The sequence below is a fragment of the Myotis daubentonii genome, chromosome 17, assembly GCF_963259705.1.
Source record: "Myotis daubentonii chromosome 17, mMyoDau2.1, whole genome shotgun sequence".
Taxonomy (NCBI): domain Eukaryota; kingdom Metazoa; phylum Chordata; class Mammalia; order Chiroptera; family Vespertilionidae; genus Myotis; species Myotis daubentonii.
This window is the reverse complement of record NC_081856.1, coordinates 9,932,459-9,957,906: the sequence shown is the minus strand read 5'-3', so window position 1 is coordinate 9,957,906 and position 25,448 is coordinate 9,932,459. Positions and strand designations below refer to the sequence as shown.

Here is a 25,448-nt window from a genome sequence, read left to right as displayed (position 1 = left end):
CGCCGCCGCCGCCGCCGCCTGGAGACCTGTATTCACTCGCGGGGACACGAGGTGGCGGACCGGAAGGTGAGGAGGCTGGATCGCGAGCCGCCGCCGAGGAGAGTCTCCAGGTAGGGCCGCGCCCCTTTTCCCGGGCGCCGCCGCCTGGAGTCCTCGTCCACTTGGGGGGGGGGGGGGCGGGAGGAGGCAGCCCTGCCGGGCAGGTTCCCCTCGGCCGCGGGCTGCGCGGGCTCCACCCGTGGGGTCGCCCGGGAGAGAGAGGGGCGGGTCGAGGACCCCGACTCCGCGCTCGCCCCGCCATCGCCGGCGGAAGAGGCAAGGCCGCATTTTTCTCGGCGCCAAGGTATTTGACTTTTTCCTCCATCTTCTTCTCGTAGGACACCTGCTGCTGTTGAGAGAGCGTTTTACAGCACGATGAGCCACCATCAGAACTGAAACCATCATCCGCAACAACCCTCAGGGAAACCCATCTCACAAAAGAAAGAAAGAAACATAAATGGATGGCCCCCGAGAGAGGAGAGTCTAAGCCCGGAGCCGTGGGAGCAGGCGGTTTTGACAGACTGCCAAGCCCCGCCTTCCCGGTCCAGATACTTTCATACTCGCGTTAGGATTTTCTAAATGAGTCCGATTGGAACTGCAATCCTGTGAGGACGGTCCCTGGAGCGGGGCCGGCTCCGGTGCTCCTTTGGGGAACACCTTCTGGGGAGAATCTCGAATCATCCGCGTCCTACAAGGACAGCAGAGGATCTCAGCATCGACCATGTGGACCTTCCTCGGCCTTGCCACCTTCACGTACTTTTATAAGAAATGCGGGGACGTGGTCACTTGGGCCAACAAGGAGCTGCTGCTGTGCGTGCTGGTGTTCCTGTCGCTGGGCCTGGTGCTGTCCTACCGCTGCCGCGCCCGCGCCCGCGGCGGGGCCCTCCCGCGGCGCCAGCAGAAGGGCTCCCAGCTCGCCGTCTTCTCGGACCTCCTGGCGGCCCTGCCTTTCATCGGCGTCTTCTGGGCCAAATCCCCGCCGGGGACAGAAAATAACGAGCAGCTCGGGTCCAGGAAGGTGGGTTGAATATTCAAAGTGGTCAAAGGCATGCGTGCCTTATTTTAAAAGTAGGGTTGGGGTCACTCACATGTCCATTTTCTCTAAAAGGCGTAGATACTCAGGTATGAATTCTCATGTACTTGTTTGGTGTGTTTTGTGTGTTTTGTTTTAAAAAGCTTTTGACTGTTCCTTGGCACTCTTAGCAAGGACTTGGAAACAGTTCATGTAGTGTTGGCGGAGCCAAGACTAAATGAAATTATGTTATTATGAATGTTGATTTCATCATGCATATAGGTTTGATTCTGAAAGGTGACATGGAAGGTTAGAATTTCATTTTGAAGGAGGACAGAATCACTTTCTGTGATGGGAAAAAGGAATTTTATTTAAATCCTTTGGGTGAGGTGGAATTGGTACCCGGAAGAAGGACACCTGCTGCAGGTGAGTCCCCCGTGTCCAGAAGTGACAGCTGCCGGGCGGAATGAAGGCGCCCAGCACTCTGCAGCCACGGGCACAGTGCTCTCTGTCCACATTGCTGGGGCCCTGATGAGGTGAGTAAGTGAGCAATGTCCACAGTGCAGTCGTGTTTCCAAACCAAAGACGGCCTCAAATCCACGCGAAGTTATGATCCTTGGGAAAGCAGCGGAGGAGGACAGTGGAGATGATGGCAGTTAAGCCAGAACTCTAGGCCTGTTGGTCAGTTGGTGTTGGACCTCTTCCCGAGAGCACTGGAGGATTTGAAGCACGGGAGTAACAGTATTTGACTTACTTTTTAAAAAGAGCATTCCAATTGCTGTGTGAAGACTAGATTGTAGGCAGACAGGAATGGGAGCCAGGACTTCAGGGCCGAGACCAGCGGTAGACCAGGTGAGGGTGGACATAGGGTAGATATAGAGGCCGCAGAGTCAGGGTTCCGGGGCTGCAGTAGTTTTACATCCACAGTACAGGTCAGCAAGCCTGCAGGAGACAGGGGCTTGGTTTAGAAGTTCTGTTCTGCTACTTGTGGCTGTGAGGCCTTTGGCAAATGGCTTAGTCTCTGTAAGACTGACGTCTCTTCTGTTAGATGGGGACAGTAGCAGCCTTACTGGTAGTTAGGGAATTAAATGATTTAATGCTTGGTCCATAACTGTCTAATAGTAGTTATTAGTGTTAGTCTAAAGGTAGGATGCATCTGTTAGGAGCCTATTGAGTAGTGGGCTGGTGGGTGTAGGCTGGAGGAATGGGAGAGCAGGGAGGGGGAAACTTTGATTCTCAGATTGAAATCTTGGGTATTGTTGCCTGCGATAATGTCCCTCAGGGTCCTTGAAGGAATGGCGTCACATCATGCTGTGTAGACAAATCTTGGGGTAGGAGCATTGGGTTAGCTGCAGTCTGCCTTGCTCCCACTCTGGGGATGCCTCAGGCTTTCTGCTTTTTATTAAGTACTGAGTTCCCTTCAGTGCTGCTTCTCCTGACCAGGTTCTGACTTCCTCCAGTGTTGCATTCCACCAGGATTGAGAGTGTGTGTGTGTGTGTGTGTGTGTGTGTGTGTGTGTGTGTGTGTAATAGGGAAAACCTTGAAGAAAAACTAATTTAAAATGGCATAAGATGACAAAAGGAGCTTATCTTGCTCTCAGAACAATAATTTATATATAGTCAGTTATTCTGGCCAGTAAGAAATGCTATACTAATGGGAAGAGTCTACTCTCGGCTTCTCTTGGTAAAGGACAGAAAGTTAATTTCCCTAAGAAAAATGATAAAAAATGGAATGGACAAGGCCCCAGTCCATTATGGAAACATAATAAAAGAATATTAGGATCACAGAGAATTAAAGTTCTAAAGGAGTTTTGGGGTTATTTACTTCCTTTCTGCCTGAGGTCTCTTTTATTAAAAACACTTTAAATGACAATTAGTCTTATTTTAATCCTTAAGGTCAGAGAACTCAAGGAAGATGGTTCCTTGCAAACCTTTACCTGAAATGAAATGTAGTCATATTTGTGAATCCATAGGCCAAAAAAGAAAAAAATTACTTATTACAGCATTGAATTGTTCATAAAAAAAAACCCCATACAGTCACTGTTATTATCAGTGGGCATAAATCTCTCAAAACAGGACTTTTTTCATCTTCTTATGTTCAAAGTTAAAGTTTTTACTGTCAGCCCAATTAGTGATAGGTTTAATGTTTGTCCTTATTAGTAAATTGGAGGACCAACTTGATTGACATTACTGACCAGGCTTTCTTAGAGAATCAGAGTTAAAATGAAGGAGTAAATTAAATATGTTCTTACATGTCAAAGACTAAAATTGTGAACAGGTCAAGTTCCAAGGGACAAGGAGTTATTTTGTTCTTTTTGGAATCTTGTAGAGTTAAATAATTCTCAATTAGTAGATGAGTAGGCAAAATCTGACAATTTGTTACTTAGAAGTGATTTTAGATTGAGGTAGATTTTTCAGATGACAGCGTAGAAGGAGAAAATAAAGGTGAATAGTGGCAATAGGTAAAAGGTGCTGAATAGTTTGCAACATGAAGTCCAACTGAAAGTTGTATGTGATCTGCATTTGGCAGATCCTCAGACTATGTTTGAAGAATTGAGTAATTAATGATAGAATTTTCCCTATGATAAGCCTTTGAAGCCCCTTGTAAACATTTTTCTTATATTTTGCCTGGTGTGAATTTCTAAATATATCTGTATCACAGCATTTTCTAAATACCATATTTGGAAAAGGAATATACACTTAATTTTATTGGGATATTATTATACATTTTTATTTCGTCAATATTTTAGTGTTGTTGGTTTTCACATATGATCAGGATTTAAGGACATAATGGTTCATTTGGTTTGGTAATGGTTAGGGGGTAGCTTTGCCCAGATGCAAAAGTCCAATGTGTCTGTATAGTAGCAATAAGATTTAAGGATAGTAAAAAAAATAATTTACTCTTTTTTTTGAAACAGTGCAAAAAAGGAACCAATATTTCAGAAACCACCTTAATAGGAGCAGCTGCCTCTACATCGATATCTTCTCAAAATGACCCGGAAGTTATCATTGTGGGGTCTGGTGTCCTTGGCTCTGCTTTGGCAGCAGTGCTCTCCAGAGATGGAAGAAAGGTGACAGTAATTGAGAGAGATTTACAAGAGCCTGACAGGATAGTTGGAGAATTTCTGCAGCCAGGTGGTTATCATGTCCTTAAAGACCTTGGTCTTGAAGGTAGGTTCATATTGGTGTTGAGTTCTGTGGTATTAGGAAGCACTGTTCATTTTAGACTACCCTATCCCTGGTAAAAAGGTATTCTATTTTATTTTCATTTAAAAAAGATACTCTACTCACTTTTAGTGTAATTAAAAAGTGTATCAGAAAACTATTTTGATTTAGACATGGATGTGTGATAAAAGTTTTTCTTTAATCAGAAATGAAATTATTTTAATGTACTTTATCTTAACATTGTATTTTAATGTATTTAAACATATAGTATGTGACGATATTAATATACTTGCTAAACTCCACTTTTTCATGTAACATAAGTATATTTTTATTACTGTTAACCATTGTTTTTCATTATAATTGTATGTCTTTGCATAGTATTTTCTTAATTGATAGTTCATAATGTACCTTACCTTTCTAACTTACATTAATATTTAGGTTTTTTATTAGAGATAACACTGTAGTGAACCTATCCTATATAATAAAAGCCTAATATGAAAATTGTCCCCTTGACCTGGAGTTCAACTGGGAGTTCGACCACTCGCTATGACATGCGCTGACCACCAGGGGGTGGCGTGGGATATGGTGGGTGTTGGCAACATGGTGCTGGCAGCGGGTGGCAGTGGAGGCACTGCCAGCCCCTATGGGCCCTGATGAGAGTAGAACCCTGGCGGGATGGTGGAACAGGTGAGCAGGCGGCACCAGGCCAAGGCAGATGGGAGTGGGCTGCTGCCTGGCTCCGAGGCACTGAGGGAGCCTGGCGGGAACCCAATGACTCAGGCAGAGAGGGGCGTGCGGGGGCCCAGGGGCCCAGGTGCTGCCTAGGGCCCAGAGATCAGCTGGGACCTGCTCTTCCACGCCAGATGCTTGCCCTTCGATCGCCAGCCAGGCCTAGGGACCGCACCTGTGCACGAATTTTATGCACCAGGCCTCTAGTTCTTGTATATAACTTTAAAAGTTATTAAAAATTATATTTTCAGGGTGAATGTCTTAGATGAATTTTCAAGACTAAGATTACTAGTATAATGTCAGTGGATAACTTTATGATAATTATTAGTTTATTATTTTCTAAGATGTTATTAGTTTATCACATGACCAATAATATAAATTTGTCAATTTTCTCTAATCCTACCAGCAATATTGATAGATTTGGTATTTTGTTTTAATTTATTTTTTTAAATCAAGTTTTGAACCTTTTTCTGATATGTTCAATGTTTCTATATTGTTTAATGTGAATCATCTGTATACTTTCTACCCATTGTAATTGGGTCTTAATATTTTTCCTATGGATTTTAATGTGTGAGTTTTATATATAAATATTAATCGTTTGTGATACTATAAATTTGCTAAGAGTGTCATCTTACAGAAGCATTAAAATTTCTGAGTTACATGAATGTCAACCTTTTTGAAGACAGAGACTTTCCATGCCTTCATGTTCTCTTCATGCCTACCATAACTCTGGGCATATTAACAAAATTAATTTTTTTTTAACGGAATTGTTTTGTAGATACAGTGGAAGGTATTGATGCCCACGTTATACATGGCTACATAATTCATGATCGGGAAAGCAAATCAGATGTTCAGATTCCTTACCCTCTGCTAGAAGACAATCAAGTGCAGAGTGGAAGAGCTTTCCATCATGGAAGATTCATCATGAGTCTCCGGAAGGCAGCTATGGCAGAGCCCAAGTAAGACTATGGCTTCAAATATATAATGTTAAAGAATTAACACATTTAAGTACAAATACTATTTTATAACTTTCCATAAGTGTTCAGATGTGGGCTAGACCATAGGTCTTACGCTAAAATAAACCATAAGTTAGAAGAGTGTTAAATCTTTTCAGTGCCTTTATTAAGACTATCATATAGAGAATTCTTTTTGGATAGACATGGAACTGTTGAGAATTTTCCTTTGACTAAATAAATTGTGGGATTGTTACGTGGTTGGAATTTAGAGGATACAGTTATTGTAACTAAGAAGTCAGTGCATGTGTGCCTATTGGGAGTTAGGGTTTGTGACTATAATACTTCCTATTAAGTTAGGACAGAGGCCTTTAAGGGGAAGTCCCTGTTCCATTGTTATGAAGGACCTAGTGCAGGGGTGGGCAAACTTTTTGACTCGAGGGCCACAATGGGTTCTTAAACTGGACCGGAGGACCAGAACAAAAGCATGGATGGAGTGTTTGTGTGAACTAATATAAATTCAAAGTAAACATCATTACATAAAAGGGTACGGTCTTTTTTTTAGTTTTATTCATTTCAAACGGGCCGGATCCGGCCCACGGGCCGTAGTTTGCCACGGCTGATAGTGTGACAGGACTGGCTTCTCTTTTCTATTAACTTGTATTTGCCTCTAGCCTTTAAACATTATAATTGAACTTTTAAAATATGAGAACCTCTTGTCATTGGCATAAGCTTAAGTGTTGAAGTAATTTTATCTTTAAGACTAAAAGGATTTTATATCTATGAAACTAGAATATGTTTATTGTAGAAAAGTGCCCCAAAATATAAAGAAGATTTAAAAAATTATCCATGATGCTTCTAACTAGAATTAACCACTCTGAATACTTTGCTGGATAAACTTTAATTCTGTATTCTGATCTGTGTATGAATTGGTTGAGGGTATGTTAAGTTTATTTGCATGTAGATAAATTGAGACAAAAATCTAACGTTACTTTTTAAAATATTACATTAGTAATGTAGTCAGTTCTTAAAAATTAGATATTAAAAACCACACATAATTCTAAAAATCATTAATGATGTTTTTGCCTTTTTTGTCACTCCATACCTTTTTTTATGTACATGTGTGTGCACCCACATGCATGTCCAGTTTACGTGGGTAAACAAGATGAGGGATAAGGAATTTATGAGTCCTTACTTAAATTGCTCCAGTGAGCTACTATAGAATGCATTTGTTTATCTATCTTTTAGTACGAAGTTTATTGAGGGCGTTGCGCTCCAGTTATTAGAAGAAGAAGATGCTGTGGTTGGAGTTCAGTACAGGGATAAAGAAACCGGAGACATCAAGGTGAGATATATCAGGTGTTAGCTTCTCCTAAGAGATTTTCCTCTTTCATTTTCTCCTCCTCCTTTAAAAAAGTGGGCTCAGTAAATTATTTTTATTTTTTTAAATTCTTTATTAGTTAAGGTATTACAAATGTGTCCTCATCCCCCCCATTAAACCCCCAACCTCCCCCCCTCAGTAAATTATTACTCCACAAATGGAGTTGAGTTCTTTTTAAGCGTAACACATTGTCTTCAGTGCACCTCAGAATGTTATACAAATAACTTTGCAAACAAACACCACTCTATTAACAGTATTAAAAACTGAATGAGAAATATGCACTAGCAGAGAAGCCGAGGGGAACTGGAAGGTGAAGGAAGGATTCAACATAAAAGAAATGACTAAGCTAAAATAAACAGTTGTTTAAGTAAGAAAGGCAAAAGTAAGAGAATCTAAGGAAATAGCAGAAGAAAATAGTTTCCAGTATCTGCTCCTGTTGGCCTAGTAAAAGGCTAATCTGTGGATTCTTCTGAGCTGCTCTACAGGCTCACCCCCTCCTAGAAACTGTACTCTAATGAGGGTGATTGCCAGGTAATGATAAATTGTATGTACACCCATGCACACAAAAACTCTTCAAAGTCCTAGCCACTGATTGAAGTACTATATCAATTATGAAATTCTAGAATACAAAAAATTGGCTCGTCCTTGGAATTTGTAATGAATGGGATTTCAGTCTTCTATTGGCTATGCTTGCTTTATGGTTTTCTTCATTGTTTATCAAGTGCAGCTTAATCCCAGATGGTTTGGATGGTAGAGCTTTGGAGGAAGGTGATCCTCAGGGACTCCAGGAAGTGTCTCTAAAGATTGGGCATGCATGAACCTAAGTCCACATAACAGCTTCCTCAATAGTATTATCTTCAAATATCCTCTATAATGTTATCCGGTAACATATTTAAATCCGTTCATGCACATTTTAAAAGAATGGTCCTTTTACTGTGGATTTCTAACTGCTTAGCTGAATGTTCTTTATCTTTGTTGTAGGAACTCCATGCTCCATTGACTGTTGTTGCAGATGGACTATTTTCCAAGTTTAGGAAAAACCTGATCTCGAGTAAAGTTTCCGTTTCATCTCATTTTGTTGGCTTTCTTATGGAGGTATTTACTGTAGGGGTGTGATTATAAAAAAATAAAAGCAACTTGAAATTCTAAAATTATTAAAATATTTCATTTTATTTTTTCTAGAATGCACCACAATTTAAAGCAAATCATGCTGAACTTCTTTTACTTAATCCAAGCCCAGTTCTCATCTACCAGATTTCATCTCATGAAACTCGAGTACTTGTTGACGTTCAAGGAGAATTGCCAAGGAATTTAAGAGAATACATGGTTGAAAAAATTTACCCACAATTACCTGGTAAGAAATAGGATTTCACTTTCATTGTAATCTAAGTGTGAAAGCACATCTCACAAAAGGTTCTTCATCTTCAGTCCTCACTAACGCTGTGTCTAAACCAGGCCAGATTTAGTCACATAGGAGTCCACATTTCCAATTCTAGGCAATAAATATACAAAGTTATCATATTTACTGGTTTTCAGATTCCAGAATAAACATATGAATGAAACACTTTATTACAGTTGCAGAATACACTGCACATAATTTATCAGTTTTATCTATTTTTAGCCAAATGGAATATTTGTGTGAATTATGAAATAGCAGCCCCATCTGCAAGAGACTTTACAGCAATAACTATACAATTGTATGATGACTATGAATGATGGAACTGCCTGGAGTTGTCTGTAAAACCATCAACTGTGGCCCTGGATAAATTAACACAACTTGTAGAGACGAAAAAGGCAGGATTCCTGGAGATGCACATTTATATGTATTACCTAATAGGGAGTCAAAATATACATATTTAAGGTTATTGGATTAATAAAATATACTTGTTTATCATGAAAAACTATTAATATTAAGCAAATGAAAGCCAATATATTTTCACTAAAATTTGTAAATTAGAGATTGGTATTAGTATATGTGAGCTAAGTTTCTTTCATAATGTGTATCCTCTGATAAATCCCTAATGGAGTTATGACATTATTATTGAAGTCATGAAAGTAGGTATCAAAAGAATAAAAATAGAAATGGTCTAAATCTACTGCATATACAAAGAAAGATGAGAGAATATAATTGGACAGAAAACTAATTTCTTATTTCATACCATTCAGTACTGTTCTTTTTAATATTCATTTTAGATTGTTTTTATAGTCCTTTTAAGTGATATTTATGAACAAATGTATAAAAGATACACCAATAATAGATTTGTTTATGTCTGGGCTATGGAGCTAAGTGATTTTGTTTAATTTTAGATTTTGTCTATTTTTAATTTTTCCAAATAGTCTTGTGTACTATATTATAAAATATAAATTATCATCAAAAACTGAAAAAACCAAAACAAAACAAAAACAGGCCAGAGATAAGATTGGCAGGTGAAAAATGCATCCAGTCAATCAGATACACTGGAGCTGAACTATTTATTTAAACTAGCACATAAGAAAATCTCCATGTTAAAAAAAATACTTTCGATATACTTTTCATATCAATGAAGCATAGTTTTCAGAATAATTATCATTATTGACAAAATTTTAATATTTTTAAAAGTAGTCTGGCTAGCAATGTAAGGTCTGTGAATTCTTGAAATATCTTTATACTTAATTACTTAAATCCTGTTTCTAGTATACATAGCCTTCTGCTGTTTGTGAAATGTTAGTATATTTCATCTGATATTACCAAAATATGGTGGTGACAATAAATTGTTAATTATGACAGCTGTCAGTTAACATCTGGAGCAGAGGCAGGTGGTTTTCTCCCTATCTCATGTCATCTGAATTTGCTTCACTGTTCTAGTTTTTTATTTATTTAGCTATATTTCTTTTTACATTAATTTTCTCTTAAGATTCCTTAGTCATTCCTTAGCATGAATAAGTGCTTAATAAACAGTTTTATTAATAAAATAATTAGCTTTTTATTTATCACAAGGAATATATGTAACAACCATAACAGATATATAGTAGTTATTTCTTTATATTTGATAAGAAAATGTGGTAATTGGTAATTGAAATGTTATAAACCGTTTATTTGATGGGGTGGGGTCTATTGCAGATCACTTGAAAGAACCATTCTTAGAAGCCACGCAGAATTCTCGTTTGAGGTCTATGCCAGCAAGCTTCCTTCCTCCTTCACCAGTAAACAAACGAGGTATTATTTTATTGGATTTATTTTATAAATGGTATTCCAAATATTCACATTCAGTATTCCAAGTGACAAATACATGGTTAAATTTATGCTGCTGGGAATAACATGTGGGACAGAGAATTGGTTTCCATGAATTAACACATTACTAATACCAAAATTAGTTTATGATAGCTGTAGTTATTATTTAATTATCCATAATTCTGACAATGGACTGGGAATCTCAGTCGGGCAGCAGTCAGGAGGTGCACCTAGAGGCAAATTGTGGAGCTTCCTAATTTTCAATAAGATTCAATCAAGGTTTATTCTCCTGAATTAACTTCTGATGGTTTTGAGAATATCTTCCCTGATGCCTTTCAGCTTGAACTATGATGTGGCTTGATATAATCTTCGTTGGCCTACCCTCTTTCCTCAGAATTGTACAGACATTTCTCTGTCGTGTGCTGGCAGTGAATATTGCTGTGAAATGTCCATGACCTCTTGGTTTTTCCCCCCTTGTTAGAAGACTTGTTTCTTATGCCTGGATACCTGTAGATCCTTTTGATTTTTTTTTTTTTTTTTCATGAAAGAGGCCTTATACATGTCTTGACATTGTTTAATATTAGATTCGCATGTGGATTTCATGAGGGCAGAGATCATAGTCTTTTTCTCACTGTATTCCCAGCATCTGGCACATATTAGATATCCAGTAGCTATTGACTGAATCAACTCTTGAATTTTTGCCTGAACAAAATTTAGTCATGATCTGTACCCTTGTTATTTTCACATTACTATTTACTAACTCCCATCAATAACATTATAAATTAACATACTATTTTTTTTGGTCTCAAGTGATGCTGCAGGATGATGTCATACTTTAAATTACCTCTTTCTAGGTGTTCTTCTTTTGGGAGATGCATATAATATAAGGCATCCTCTCACCGGAGGAGGAATGAGTGTTGTTTTTAAAGATATAAAACTGTGGAGGAAATTGCTAAAGGGTATCCCTGATCTTTATGATGATGCAGCTATTTTCCAGGTAAGAGATTAAATTATTCTGACAAAAAATGTCTCAAAATAGATTTCTTTGTGGGGCCTAAGAGGAATGGGGCCTTGATGGGGAGATCTGATGCTTAATGGTTCTTATGCAATCCTATGCAGGCTTATAGAACCTGACGGGCAACCTGTGAATCTTAGAGAATCTGAATTTCTGTATTTGAATATTAGGTAACACTTGATTGCATGTGCCTCTTTGCTCATACCGATTGTAAACTTAGCTGCAGTGATACTCTTTGCTTCATAACTCATTGCTCTGAAGACGTTTTGGTAACTGGCAGGGCATAATTCTACGTGGACCTCAGGATAAATATCTATTTGAGGAGATTATAAACATCAGTTGGTGCTTTTTTTTTTTTTTCTCCTTCCTTACCATATAATAAGTGATCTTTTCCTTTTTTAGGCCAAAAAATCATTCTATTGGTCAAGAAAAAGGTCTCATTCCTTTGTTGTGAATATCCTTGCTCAGGCACTTTATGAATTATTTTCTGCAAAAGATGGTAAGTGCAGATTTTAAAAAATAAATATTATTGTAGATTTTTAGTAGATGAACAGAATTGAACTATAAAAAATTTAGCAATTAGGCCAGAAAGAAATGTTTCCTGAGTTTGCTGACTCTCAGGTTGGTAATCATTTTTAACTCCATCCTTGAGCATCATCATCATGAATCTGTTAGACATGGCTGCCGTCTTCCCCTTAGACAACCCTAAAAGCAGTACACTGATGATGTATTGTTACTTTTAATTCCCTTGGTCCAAACCAGATGCATAAGATTGTAATGGAGAATCTTGATGGTCATGAATTAAAAGGCAATATAGTTGTTCATTTTTCTTCCCAAACACTAGTTTCCATTTTTCCCCCAAATAGAATTTTATGAAATGAACTAGGGGCCCGGTGCACGAAATTCGTGCACTGGGTGTGTTTGGGGGGGGGGGGGAGTGTCCCTCAGCCCAGCCTGCCCCCTCTCACATACTGGGAGTCCTCAGGCGTTGACCCCCATCACCCTCCAATCGCAGGATCGGCCCCTTGCCCAGGCCTGACGCCTCTGGCCTAGGTGTCCGGCCCAGGCAGCGGGGACCCACAGCTGCAGCAGCCCCGCGATCATGGGCTTCGCTTTAGGCCCAGGCAAGGGGCCCCTAGCTCCTGGGACTGCCAGCTTCGACCGTGCCCAGCTCCCATCGCTGGCTCCACCCCTACTTCCTGCTATCACTGGCCAGGGCGGCAAAGGCGCCTGATTCTCCGATCATGGCTGGGGGGCAGGGCAAAGGTGGGCCCAGGGCCGCCTTTGCCCTGCCCCCCAGCTCTTAGCTCCCCCCTGGGTTTCCAATCACTGTCAGTGGCAGGGGGCTTCTTCCTGCTTCCCCTTTCACCTCCCTGCATTGTGCCTACATATGCAAATTAACCGCCATCTTGTTGTCAGTTAACTGCCAATCTTAGTTGGCAGTTAATTTGCATATAGCCCTGATTAGCCAATGAAAAGGGTAGCGTCGTACGCCAATTACCATTTTTCTCTTTTATTAGTGTAGATGTGAGCTCCAGGTAACATCGTTTTTGTCATCAAATGCACAAGTAGCCCGGCCAGTGTGACTCAGTGATTGTGTGTCAACCTATGAACCAGGAGATCTCGGTTCTATTCCTGGTTGGAGCACATGCCTGGGTTGTAGGTTTGATCTCCAGTAGGGGGTGGTCAGGAGTCAGCCAACTAGTGATTCTCATCACTGAAGTTTCTCTCTCTCTCTCCCCCTCTCCTTTCCTCTCTGAAATCAATATATATATTTTTAAAATGCACAAAGTAGCAGAACGCATCCACCTTCTGCTTATTTGAAATCTTTCCCTGCTTGTGTTTTCATATTCTTATAGCGAGGTGGTGGTCAATCTATATAGTAAGGAAAACATGACTTAGCAGAAGCCATGTTAGAAATGGAGGGAAGGCAAGACTGCCACCTCCCAACCACAGCAGTGTACAAATCAGTTAACGAAACTAGACCTTCAGGTTTTCAAGAGTAAATATAACTTGGATCCCATTCCTTCAGATCCCAACACTATTTCTATAACCTGGACAAGGCCTTTAGTGATCTGTGGTTTGGTGATCTGATTACAAAGGATAATACACTACAAATGCCTTCTGTAACCTCTATAACCATTATTCTTGTTAAAAGAAAAAAACCCCAGAAAACTCAGTGATGGTGATTTGCCAAACAAATCTCTCTTGCTAACTGGTAAGGAAGTTAAATGTCTGGTTGGGCAAGAAAAAAGAACTCAGTTTTGAGTTTTGCTAAGTTCTTTAAAGCTTTTCTAAGCTGTTGTGTTCCTTACATTATGAATTTGGATCTGTCAATCTGTGATAAAAAAGTTACGAAAGATTGGAGAAGAAAAGAGCTTTATTTTTCCGTTGTTTTTTGGTTTTTTTTAGGGAGAGTGGAAGAGAGAGGGAAAGGCAGAGAGAAACATCAATATGAGAGAAGCACATTAATTGGTTGCCTCCTGCACAAGCCCCGACGAGGGCCTGGGCCTGGGAGGAGCCTGCAACTGAGTTTTGTGCCCTTGAAGGAATCAAACCCGGGACCCTTTGGTCCGCAGGCCGACACTCTATCCACTGCCAAACCGGCTAGGGCATATTGGAGTACAAGTTTACCTATTGTATCCTATTTTATTGGTTGTTAAGAAAAAAATCCAGGCAGACCTGAAAAGAACATTAATTCTAAACTATCAAAATAGGTTATGGATTGATTATACTATGTTGTGAGTATTTAATGAGTTATTTTGAAAAGTGTAAAAAGCTAAACAAATAGGAGACATTTTTTATTATTCACAGCTATTTCTTTAACTTGATAATTTACTGCCTAAAGGTATGGGTTGGGCATCTCAGAAAAGGTATTTGGTTTCCAGAATTGTGATTTTATAACAAAAAGAGTTTACAGAATATTTTGCATCATTGAATGAATTTATAACATAATTTATAACATAACATAAACAACTCTAACTTCTGGGACCTACATTTTTGGTATAGTCATTATTTATTAACAGAAAAGTTTATTCATATCACTATCCATAATGTTGAATGTGGAATGTAAAAGAAATCTTAGGTTGTTGAAATTTCAGGACTAGATTTAAAAAAAAATTATAGGTTTGATATTTGTTACACTTTTATTCTGATATGTCATTAGCACCCTAACATAAATGTATAAATAATTTGAGAGTAATTTTTAAATTTTATTTTAGATTCCCTACATCAGCTAAGAAAAGCCTGTTTTTTATATTTCAAACTTGGTGGAGAGTGTGTTGCTGGTCCTGTTGGGCTGCTTTCTGTGTAAGTTGTTTTGACACAAAGGGAACATAGTCCAGATGTCCTTAAGATTGTTATGAATTACTGCAAAATTTCCTCCTTATATATTTTGTCATTTTATTATTCATTAGTATGCAAATCAGGATTCCCAGAGAAATGAGAAAAGACAACATTTATGCTTGTGCTTTATTTGGGGAAACAGCATTGATTAGAAGTTGTCGGTAGACGAGGCTAAAACCCTTGATTAAAATAGAAGCTTGTTTTTTGCCTGTAGGCTAATCCACATCTGATCTATGGGAGCCATGGATGACTGAAAAATTTGTATTTAAAAATTAATTCCATTCAAGTGCAGGGACTCAAGAAACTCAGTGGTATTTTTCACAGTGCAGATGTTGTCTTTTCTATAATCTGAACGTCAGACTCCCATAGGCCAGACTCAAGATTACCGAAACATAGGACTCGTGTAAACTAGACTAAGAGCAGTTACTGAATTCTCTGACAGGTATATTCCAAGTAGATTCTTGTAAAAATATGTTTTAAAAGTTCATCCCTGCATCAAACTTAGCAGGCAGACACAAGCTTATAAAGTCCTCTAAAATGTAGAATGTTTAGCTTTATAGATCATACACACAATTGAAACTCTTTTCTAGTAAATGTGATTTCTGTGTCTTACCAATATTTATGTTTTGTTTTTCTTCTATTACAGGCTCTCTCCTAATCCTCTAAGTTTAATTGGACACTTCTTTGCTGTTGCCATCTATGCCACATATTTTTGCTTTAAATCAGAACCTTGGATTACGAAACCCCGAGCCATTTTCAGTAGTGGTGCTGTATTTTACAAAGCATGTACTGTGATATTCCCTCTGATTTACTCAGAAATGAAGTACTTGGTTCTTTAAAGAGAGGGACCGTTTGTGAATGAATATTTGGAACTCACCAAGTCCTAAGTGACTTTCGGAAGAGGATTTATGCAGTATGGTACTTACTATACCACTTCTTGGAAACTCTTGGACCAAGACTGGAATTAATTTGTTTTTGAAGTTATTTGTATATAAACATGTAAATATATACTTTAATTTTCAATTTAAAATGAAGGGTCAAATAAGATAGTTCGAAAGAAATGATTGTTACCATAAATTAGTGCTAATACTGAGAAGTTTTTCTTTTGAATTCAGTATTTGGAATGAGTTACTGAGGGACATACAAATAAAATGAAGAATGCACCCTCAGGTCGTTTTGGTTCTTGTTGTGGACTTCTTTACGTAGCTTCAGGATGATGGAAAAGAAGACCACAGTGGGATGCAAAATGCAGAGGGAAACCTGTTGTGACGCTGATGCTGGGGGAAGTTGCCTTAAATCTCTGGACCTGATTTTCCTCATCTATCCAGGGAGACAGTGTGATAAGGTTCTTTTCTGAGTTCTTAGAAAATATCGCACTTACACATTCATACAGGAAAGCAGCAGGGGCTTTCTAAGGTCCACTGTAGAGCATTAGTAAGCCAGGCTAGGACTGTTTCAAGGAACAGTGAATGAAAAAAAAGCACTTGTAATGCCTGGTATAATGCCTTAAAACCAGTATGTTTTTCCAAGTTTATGGTGTATTTGAAAAGATTATAGACGTGAGTTAATCACAATATCAGTAATGCTCCCCCTGAAATCAGAGCAGTAAAATATAACCTGGACTATTAAGTAATGACTTTAAATTCTAATGATTAGGGCTAAAATCAGATGTAAGCTTTAAATAATAAAACTTTATCTTTTTTAACTTTTAAGTTCTTTCGGTTGAAAAACTTTCTCTGGCCAACTTACTAGTGGACTCATTTGCATCCATCACTTTGCCTTGATTTAGCAGAGTGTCCGGCTAACTCATTCCCTTGGTTCCCAAAGTTCTATTTTCTGTTTAAAAACTCACTTTCTCAGAAGAGATGCTGGAACCCCCGAGGGTGTCTGAGATTAGAAGAGGGACTGTGAGCCACAGACACTAAGAAACTTCCTTAGTCTGTGGTCCACAGATTGTGTGGTCACTGCATTTGCTGCTAGTTTGACTATCACTAGGAGCCACCAGCCTGTCCTGGGTGTGTCCATAGGATCTTCCAGACAAGGTGTTTGCACAGTGAATACATAGTTTTCGAATAAACCGGAGCACTGGGTACTGGCAATACTATTTTACTGAAAATTTGGAGCTGCACAAATAGTTCTTTAGAACATAAAACTAAATGGATTTATACGTACATTCAGCATTTTTAAAGAGGCAGTACAAAAGTGTGTTCTGCTCCTACATGATATAAATTGCAATAATACCATGATTTCAACAATAGTCTGTTATCTATTCCATGAGATACATCTTACTCAGAATGTCTGATGTTTCCCACGATAAAGGGAAAACATGCAGTTTATATGAGCAGTTGAGTTTCATCCTCTTAATTCATTTTAGTGATGGTGGGAAGATTTAGGGATAATCCTTTCATCAAAGTAGAAGAAATCAAGTTACAGTATTGTTCTGAACTCATCAAAAATGAAGTTAGGCACGTGTGCTTCAGCAACCTGAAATAATAAAACGAGTTAAATTATTCATAGTGTTATTCAGAACACATGCAACATTTCCCAAATGAAAACTGAAGAAATGAGGATATCCTTTAGCAGGGGGAATCCCAGGGAGCACTGGCTCAAGGGGTGGGCCACGCCTTGAGACCACGCTTCTGTTCCTGGTGCTCTCCATCCTGGTGCCTATTTTCTTGGCACTGCTGACATCTCAGGGGATGCTGCCCAGCTCCCCCTGCCTGCAAACCCGAACTCTTAAAGGCACTGTGATCTGCTCGGAAGTACGAAGAGGTAATATCTCCAGGAAGATCAGGAGGTCTGGCCAGTGACCACGCCAGAGGGGGATGAGAAGGCCCACATAGGCACCCATTCCTGAGCTGCTCTGAGGGGTGGGATGGTGTGGGCTGTAGAGCTAGGCAATCTCCAGGTGCTAGAAATTGGTATTTTTTTAAAAGCAGTGCTTAATTTTTTTTTTATTATAAAGGTATCAACTGCTTATTAGAGGAGATTTAACAAATGCAGGAGTATAAGAAAGAATCTGATCTCAATCCCTTAGAACTAAACTGATAATTATTTTGTATTGAATTCTTCCAGATTACACACACACACACACACACACTTGGGAAAACAATTCTTAAAAGGTAAAAAGGGGTGTGTCATTTTTGGAACAGTGGTCATATGTAATGTCAGCTGTAACATGAACTTAACCCGGTTACTTGGAGAGAACACACCACACCTGGTTTTCTCTACCCTGGCACTGAAGGAATTCTCTCCTGGACTGCACATCTCACCTCCTCAACTGGGGAAGCTGCTGCCAGGGGTATGGTAGACATTCTGTCTCCTTGCGAAGCTCTTAGCATGGTGGAGAAGGATGTCTCAGAGCCGTGTGCAGAGCAGTGGCGAGGGGACAGGCATCCCCTGAGAATGAGCTACTGAACTTCACTTCTAAGTCAGGGCCACGCAATATACCACCTTTTTACAAAAGGCATAATGCTGTTCTGTATTTATCACTTACCCTCCTGGGTAGTTTTGTGTACCGAACATAATCCTCCAGGAACAGAAGGGCACCCACAACATCTGCAGGCATTTCAGGGACCTTCTGGCTGTAAGAGAACACTCTGGATCGATTAACTGCGTTGCACATGGGAGACCCCCAGTCAGGATACTGAAATACGAACTCAACGACAGATTACTAAATGCAAAGAAACACCTACAAGAACACCTCGATTCATACCAAGTCATTATCCGCTCGCCTAGTTTCATAGTATAGTGTAGAGGATAAACTGTGGTTCGCGTGGACCTGGCCGTCTGTCTGGATTCACCCCTCGGTATCCCTCAGCACTTCATGGTTCCAAGACTGGCAGGCCCCCGAACAGGCCACATTCCCCATGCTAGGGCCTCTGCAGCTACTTTCGCTCTGCATGCTTATTTGAGAGTAAACTTCTACCCAGCTTGGGTACTTCCTCCTCGGCGCAGTCCGCCCTGGCTCCTGTGGGCGGATGGCCTTTTCCTTGTGCTCTCAGTGTGCCTGGAATCTTCCCCAGGCCTCTTACATTTTCGGTTGTTCCTGTGCTGGTTTCCCCGAGGGCCTGGGCCATGTCTTCATCGTTCTGTCTCCAGTACCTGGGACTGTGCCTGGACCAGTACTATATATTTGAAGGTGGCAAGTAAATACGGCGTCTTATAATTTTCCATATGGATTCTACTCATGTATTTATTCACACAGTTATAGTGCCAGCCACTCTAGAGCTGGGAGTGCAGCAGCATGCATGATGGTCGTCTTGTGCAGCTAACATTACTTTTCTCAAGATTCCAATTTATGTACAGATTGGCATTTTCTAAATAAAGAATGCTATGGAAATGGGTTACTGATGTATTTCTCTAATGATTTTTTTGCTTTGAAAAGAACGTTTAAGATGATTGCAACTGGAAAAGTTCCCACTGCTCTCAATCTTTCAGGTGTGGCCAGGCCTACATTTTATTTGCTCGCCTGGAACCAGGGAAGGAAGGCGTCTCCGTACATCTCGAGTCCCTACGTCGCTTCACTGAGCCGAACCAGAAATCCTGAGCTGCAGCTTGACCCCTGGAAGCGGGTGACCTCTCGCGGGTTGCCAGGAACAAGCCAGACCAGAGGCACACTTACTCCTTCGTAGTCATTAGCGAGGAAGAAACAGGAGGTGGACCCGCCAACTCCTGACAGACGGTGCACTGCGACTGGGGGTGGCCGGGTGTGGAGGTGACTGGAAACCACCGCCCTGGTGCCACCTGAACGAGTCCTTGGCCTCCTCTCCCCTCCCCATGGCCCTGGGCGAGATTCATCAGATTTTGGGGCCTGCTACTTTCCTTTGCAATTGCCCTTATTTTGTGATTGTGACAATTTCATTATTGAGATTTCCCCATCCTTCCAAGTGCTCTTCTATATTTCAATTGTTAAAAAATAAATTTGCTCTTAGAAAAAGGCTGACCACATGTCCTAGAAAAATATCCAGTGTTATTCTAACCGTGACATAAGACCGGGGAGGGCTGGCCTGGTTGAGGCCCACGGAGAAAGGATGGCAGGATTTAAGATGAATATAAAATCACTATGAGCCACTGGTTTACAGTGGATGCCTAGGACCCAGTACTGCGATTCTGGGTGCACTGAGGGGGACCGCCCTAAGGGGAGGCTGGATTTGGAATCTGGGAGAAAACATTGTGAGATGGCCAAACTAGTAACAAACGAGAGCCCCGGAGAGGTCACTAGCACGTCAGGAACAGGTGGAGGCGCTCCCCCAGAGAGAGAAGCCCTAAGGCGGCGGGGACAGTAACAACCTGTGATGCTGCCAAGGAAGGAGACGGCTTTATTCTGTCTAATAAAAGGGTCGGAGAAGGCCCAGTGAATGACGTTCCGAGATGGGAGGGCATTTCCCGCTTATTGTGTGCAATCGGGAGCCTTTCAACGATGAGAACGACGCTACCAGTGTCTGGTGTTGCCTTGAGAGGTAATGAGTGCCTCATGGAAGGGCGTGTCCCAGGGGAGACGGGATGACTACCTGCCCGGACACCTGAGAGCTGATCTTGCCTGTGGAAGGAGGCAAAAAAAATGGCCTCTGAAATGACGTCCGATCAGCAGAGGGCTGGGAAGACCATCCTCATTGTCTTTAAGTCACACCGACACATGTGGCCAGATGGTAATCTCCCAGGTTTTGGATGTGTGACCTGACAGAATTTCAGTTAGCCAGCTGAGCCATTAGGGTACCAGAGAAGGAGGCTCAGGACCCAGCATCTCACGCAAATAACTTTTTGGGGAGGGGGGAGAATGAAAGGTTTACAAGCTTTGTATTCAGTAGGAACTGGGGTGTGCTTTCGGTCTCATTACACACTGGGGCTTGAGCTGTGTCCAGCGTCTGACAGACATGCTCCCTGCCTCCCACCAAGGGGTGGAGCTGTCCTTGGCTGTGGCCCAGCCAAGGCACAAAGGCTCCTGAGGCCTGAGAGAGGCATCCCCGCACTAATCATGGTCGTGACTCATTCATGCAACATCCCTGTGAATGTACCTGGAGCACCCTGGGCGGGGCACCTAAGGAGGGGCCCACCTTAATTTCCTTGAAACAAGGAGATGTGCCCTGACTTGCTTTACTGAGAAGGCTGAACAGCCCATCCCCATCTGCCCGGCGAGGTACTAAGAGGAACCTGGTGTACCAGGGCACGCCCCTCCCGTACGGGCCCCATGCACTCCTGGCCTCCGTACCTGGTACACTGCTCCACTGTGGAGCGGATGAACTGGCCGATCAGCGCCAGGAACTGCTCCGTGTACCGTGAATGAAACTGCTTCAGCAGGGTGAGCAGTCCCAGGACGAGCGGCGGCCAGTCCACGGGGTCGGCGGGTTTGCGGCAGACCATTCCTGCAAGGAACCGCAGACCACCAGTTACACCACCAGGTCAAAGGCTGGCCTCTGGCGACGTCCAGTCAGTAGGGACGCTCCTGTTTGGCCATATCCTCACTGGCACGGGACTATTTGGAAGGAATAATAACCCTGGACATTTTGAGTTAGACCCGGGTTTGGTGGGGGCTGCTTGTGGTCTGAAGGATTCAACATGATACAACAATTACTCAGTTTTACAATTACCATCACTCTGTCTTTTGGATTATATAATTACAGCATGCGATTGTAGAAAAAGTTAAAGATATAAAAAATATAAATGAGCCTGGCTGGTGTGGCTCAGTGGTTGACCATCAACCTATGAACCAGGAGGTCACAGTTCAACTCCCAGTCAGGGCACATGCCTGGGTTGTAGGCTCGATCCCTAGTAGGGGGCGGGCAGGAGGCAGAACCATAATCAGCTGCCTAAACTTTACAGAAAGGAAAGAAGCCAAGGCCCCACACCTTTTACAAGTTGAATAATTAACCACTGGAAATAAAGGTGGACTATGGTAGGTTGATAGGAAATTCACTGTCCCCATTTCATGGAGGGGCATTAAGTTTCAGAGGCCCAAAGATATGGATTTTATAAACATAGATTTAATTAAGAAAATATCTCATATGTGACATAGCATTCTATACAAAGAGCTGTTTTGTTAGTTATTGATCTATTGATATTGCTACTTATTGCAAATAATAGATTCATCTCATACCTAGGTTTTTGTTGTACTGAAGTTTTGGCAATTGAGCGATCAGAAATAGAAAGTTGACAATGGGGAAGTAGGGTAGGCGCTTGGTTGTTATGTATATCTGGAAAGAAAAAGGTACAAAAAATGGATGTTTTTTCACATTGCACAACACTGCAGAGCACATTTATAAATGGAAGGGTTTCTTTTTATTTCAATTTCCTTTTCAGACCACCTAAGACTAGGATGTTCCACTAATTTGCTGCCTTCAGAGTTTATTTAACATCACTGGATCCCCGAAAACATAAATACCTATATAACAATTAGCCCTCTGGGAACGGAACAATTTTGCTTAGAGATTAACAGCTACTCCTCCCTCCTCACAATCCTCTGAATGTCATTAACAAAGGGAGGGAGGAAAAGAGTGATGAGCAAGAGTGGGATAGAAAGGAAAGCAAGTACAATAGTCAAGGCAAAGCTGGAGGGATGAAGGGAGGACAGAGGGAGCGTGGGGAGGAGGCAGGAGGAAGGAAAGCTCCACAGGGCTGCGCGCGGCAGGACACACGCAGAAAGCAAGCAGATGTCTCCTGTCATTTGCTGAGCCCTGGGCAGTGTCACAGAGCAGTCTCCCTCCCAGTCCACCTGGCAGGAGGTAGATACTTAGCCCTCTCCCTCCCCCCCCAGCCTGAGTACAGGGTCGCGTTCTGGCTGGGGAGCAGGGCTCTGCTTAGACTGCCTGGCTGCACACTAACTAGTGAGGAGCCCGGGGACGTGATTCACCTCTGAGCCTCGGGCTCCTCGCCCAACAATGGCATGTTTCAGAGAGTTGCTGTGAGACCGAGATCGACTGGGACAAGATCCACTGGGAGGAGGAACATGATCTGCCTCTGAGCCTCGGGCTCCTCACCCAACAATGGCACGTTTCAGTGCTTGGCTCGTTGTAAGTACTCAAAAAATGTGAGCTGCTATCTAGGTTCATGATCTTTTAACCAAAAAAACCCAGGGGATCAAACAGATTTCAAAATTTCACACATTATAGATTTTACCAAGGTAAGATAGGGCTAGATAGCACCCTATAATCAAAGTCATCAGAACATGAACATTCACAGGAACAGGAGATCTGATGCCAACTTGTGAGAAAACGTTCAGTTCTCAGAGGACTTTGGAGGTCAGGACTGCAGGGGCGTGAGGAGCCCCAGTTACAGCTGTGATACTATCAGACACAAGCAGGAAGGATCAATGCCACCATTTGGTTGCAATTCAGGTATCAAACCCTGGACAAGCCTAAAAGGAGTCTCTTACAGACAGAGCCCATTTTGCTTGTTAAGGAGCTCTGGCAAACACTGTATCGTCCGACCCTCAGCCAGAGTCAGGCAGGAAAGGTGTGAGCACGCCTCCTGCTACCTGTGGGAAAAAGCAGCTCAGAGGGGCGGGGACTTGAGTGAAGGAAGGGTGGTGCTGGGATCTGAACCCAGGTTCTCCCAGGACTTTAGCCCAGCGACCTGCTACCCGGGCCAAAGTGCCTCTGTGGACCACATGTCTCCCACCACACCAACCTTATTTAGTGGGTTGTGAATGCCAGCTGCCTCCAAGTAGGCGGTGATTTCATACAGGAGCGTGTTATCTTCTTTGGGGTAAGGCAGGGAGGGGTCCTGGTAGTGGGCTTCGATGTCTGCTAGGAGAGCCCTGCGTGGAAGAAACACAAAGCAGTGATACATGTTAGAAATGTACGGAATTTTACAACAGGTAGTACAGACTATGATGTAATCTTTCAGGGCCTCAGTGTCCTCATCTGGAGAATGAGGGCTTGATCCTTCTCATTCTCTAGTGGCAGGCCTGCGATTGGGTATATATGAAAAATTTAACCTCAAATTGCTTTATCTTCTGGAATTCACCCAGATCAAATGCTTTCACCACTCAAGTTTTGTGAACTGACTGAACTGTTTGACCAAGAAGCATGAATTACTTAAGTAGGGAGCTTGGAATGAGAACAGGTTGCTGGGAGGAGGAGGACTGTACCCAGGATGTGTGCCCAGAGCCACGCCTCACAAAGAAAACACTTCTAATTGCCCACAGGATGCTCAGTGACTCAGTCCTGTGGAAGGCCAAGTGGGGGTTTTGGTAACAGTTGACCCTTGAACAACATGTGCAATCGGAAACCCATGTATAACTTTTGGCTCCTCAAAACCTAAACACTAATAGCTTACTGTTGACCAGAAGCCTTACTGATTACATACACACTGATTAACACATTTTGTAAGTTGTATGTATGCTATGCTGTATTCTTAAAGTAAGCTAGAGAAAAGTGTTAAGAAAGTCGTAAGAGAAAAAACACTTATAGTATTTATTGGGAAAAAATCTACATTATAAGTGGAACCAAACAGTTCAAATCCGTGGTGTTCAGAGGCCAACTGTAATTGCTTTCTCAATCTGTGCAAGTACCTAGAACGGTGTCTGGTATGTGTTAAGTGATCAATATTTGTTGGTTGAAGAAATGAATCCATCAAGAAAAAGACAGACAGACAGACAGACAGACAGACACACACACACACACACACACACACACACACACACACACACACACACACACACACACACCAAGGGACAATAAGGGAAGCAGCCTATTCATCCAGAGAGCCTTCTTACCCAAAAAGAACAACATTTCGAGTAGGTGCGGAAGAATCGGGTTCTTTCAAATGCTGGCACTTACTTATTGAGATTCTCCAGGGCGGCTGCCAGATGTTTGGAGTCGAATCGACAAGAGTAATTTAATTCGTTGGCAATCTGTTGTCTCAGAATCTGCATCTGCCCCACCTGTGAATAAGCGAGAGAAAGAACAGGTGGGGCAGGTGGGCATCTCAGCGACGAGAAGGAGGCACAGGTTCTACAGGAAAATGGGGGGACCGCCTGGACTGGCTGCCTGCTGAGAGCAAGTCGCCCCGATGGCGCACAGGAGCCCACACCAGGAAACCGGACGGACCCCAGGGTGCCGACCTCGCACAGCCCGGGTCTAGTGTTCTGCCAAGGGGCCGGGGATGCTCAGCGTCCGTGTGTTAAAGGTCTCTGCTTTGGAGCTCTGTTTGCTCTTTGGGAATAATTCTGCAAGTGTAGTAGCTGCTAGACAGCCGTGGGCACACTACGGCCTGCGGGCCGGATCTGGCCCGTTTGAAATGAATAAAACTAAAAAAAAAAAAGACCGTACCCTTTTATGTAATGATGTTTACTTTGAATTTATATTAGTTCACACAAACACTCCATCCATGCTTTTGTTCCGGCCCTCCGGTCCAGTTTAAGAACCCATTGTGGCCCTCGAGTCAAAAAGTTTGCCCACCTCTGAGCTAGGAGCAGCCCTACTCCTTTATTTGTCCTCATCGAAACAAGTGCTCAGGATGCCATTCCCTCCAATACTCTAAAATTGGGTGAATATGTGTTCCACATCACTCAGGATAAACATCATGTAATAATCTGGGTTAAAAGAATAATAATCCACATAAAATCTACCAAGAAAGTCCCCTAACGATGCTACACC

The 25,448-nt window shown here is 41.9% G+C and overlaps 2 protein-coding genes across 4 annotated transcripts in view; one reads left to right on the top strand and one right to left on the bottom strand.

The window, feature by feature from the left end:
- The first annotated feature begins 760 nt into the window (after window positions 1–760).
- SQLE (squalene epoxidase) lies at window positions 761–16,019 on the top strand. Of its 2 annotated transcripts, XM_059672724.1 has the most exons (11): window positions 761–1,057; window positions 3,970–4,222; window positions 5,724–5,904; window positions 7,147–7,243; window positions 8,261–8,374; window positions 8,462–8,633; window positions 10,380–10,475; window positions 11,345–11,487; window positions 11,908–12,004; window positions 14,727–14,814; window positions 15,497–16,019. In XM_059672724.1, exons 1-11 carry the CDS (start codon window positions 761–763, stop codon window positions 15,687–15,689), a joined length of 1,731 nt encoding a protein of 576 aa, XP_059528707.1. In that variant the 3' UTR covers window positions 15,690–16,019. The 2 variants fall into 2 exon arrangements, with proteins under 2 accessions (XP_059528707.1, XP_059528708.1); XM_059672725.1 differs by lacking the exon at window positions 14,727–14,814 and having other exon boundaries at window positions 15,497–15,650.
- A 921-nt stretch (window positions 16,020–16,940) lies between these two features.
- The window catches only part of WASHC5 (WASH complex subunit 5), a 49,860-nt gene continuing 41,352 nt past the window's right edge, over window positions 16,941–25,448 (bottom strand). For both annotated transcript variants that reach the window (XM_059672721.1, XM_059672723.1), the window contains 6 exons: window positions 24,630–24,733; window positions 23,476–23,605; window positions 21,947–22,043; window positions 21,062–21,215; window positions 18,347–18,434; window positions 16,941–17,334 (listed from right to left, as the gene is read on the bottom strand). In XM_059672721.1, the coding sequence (XP_059528704.1) occupies window positions 17,278–17,334; window positions 18,347–18,434; window positions 21,062–21,215; window positions 21,947–22,043; window positions 23,476–23,605; window positions 24,630–24,733 (630 nt within the window). In that variant the 3' untranslated portion in view covers window positions 16,941–17,277. The remainder of the gene's footprint in view (window positions 17,335–18,346; window positions 18,435–21,061; window positions 21,216–21,946; window positions 22,044–23,475; window positions 23,606–24,629; window positions 24,734–25,448) is intronic.

Excerpts from the sequence above, each read along its gene's own strand:
- SQLE (XM_059672724.1), top strand. The coding sequence starts at position 761 with ATGTGGACCTTCCTCGGCCTTGCCACCTTCACGTACTTTTATAAGAAA. Across the intron at positions 1,058-3,969 it reads AGCAGCTCGGGTCCAGGAAG|TGCAAAAAAGGAACCAATAT; the intron begins GTGGGTTGAATA and ends TTTTTGAAACAG. Across the intron at positions 8,375-8,461 it reads TTGTTGGCTTTCTTATGGAG|AATGCACCACAATTTAAAGC; the intron begins GTATTTACTGTA and ends TATTTTTTCTAG.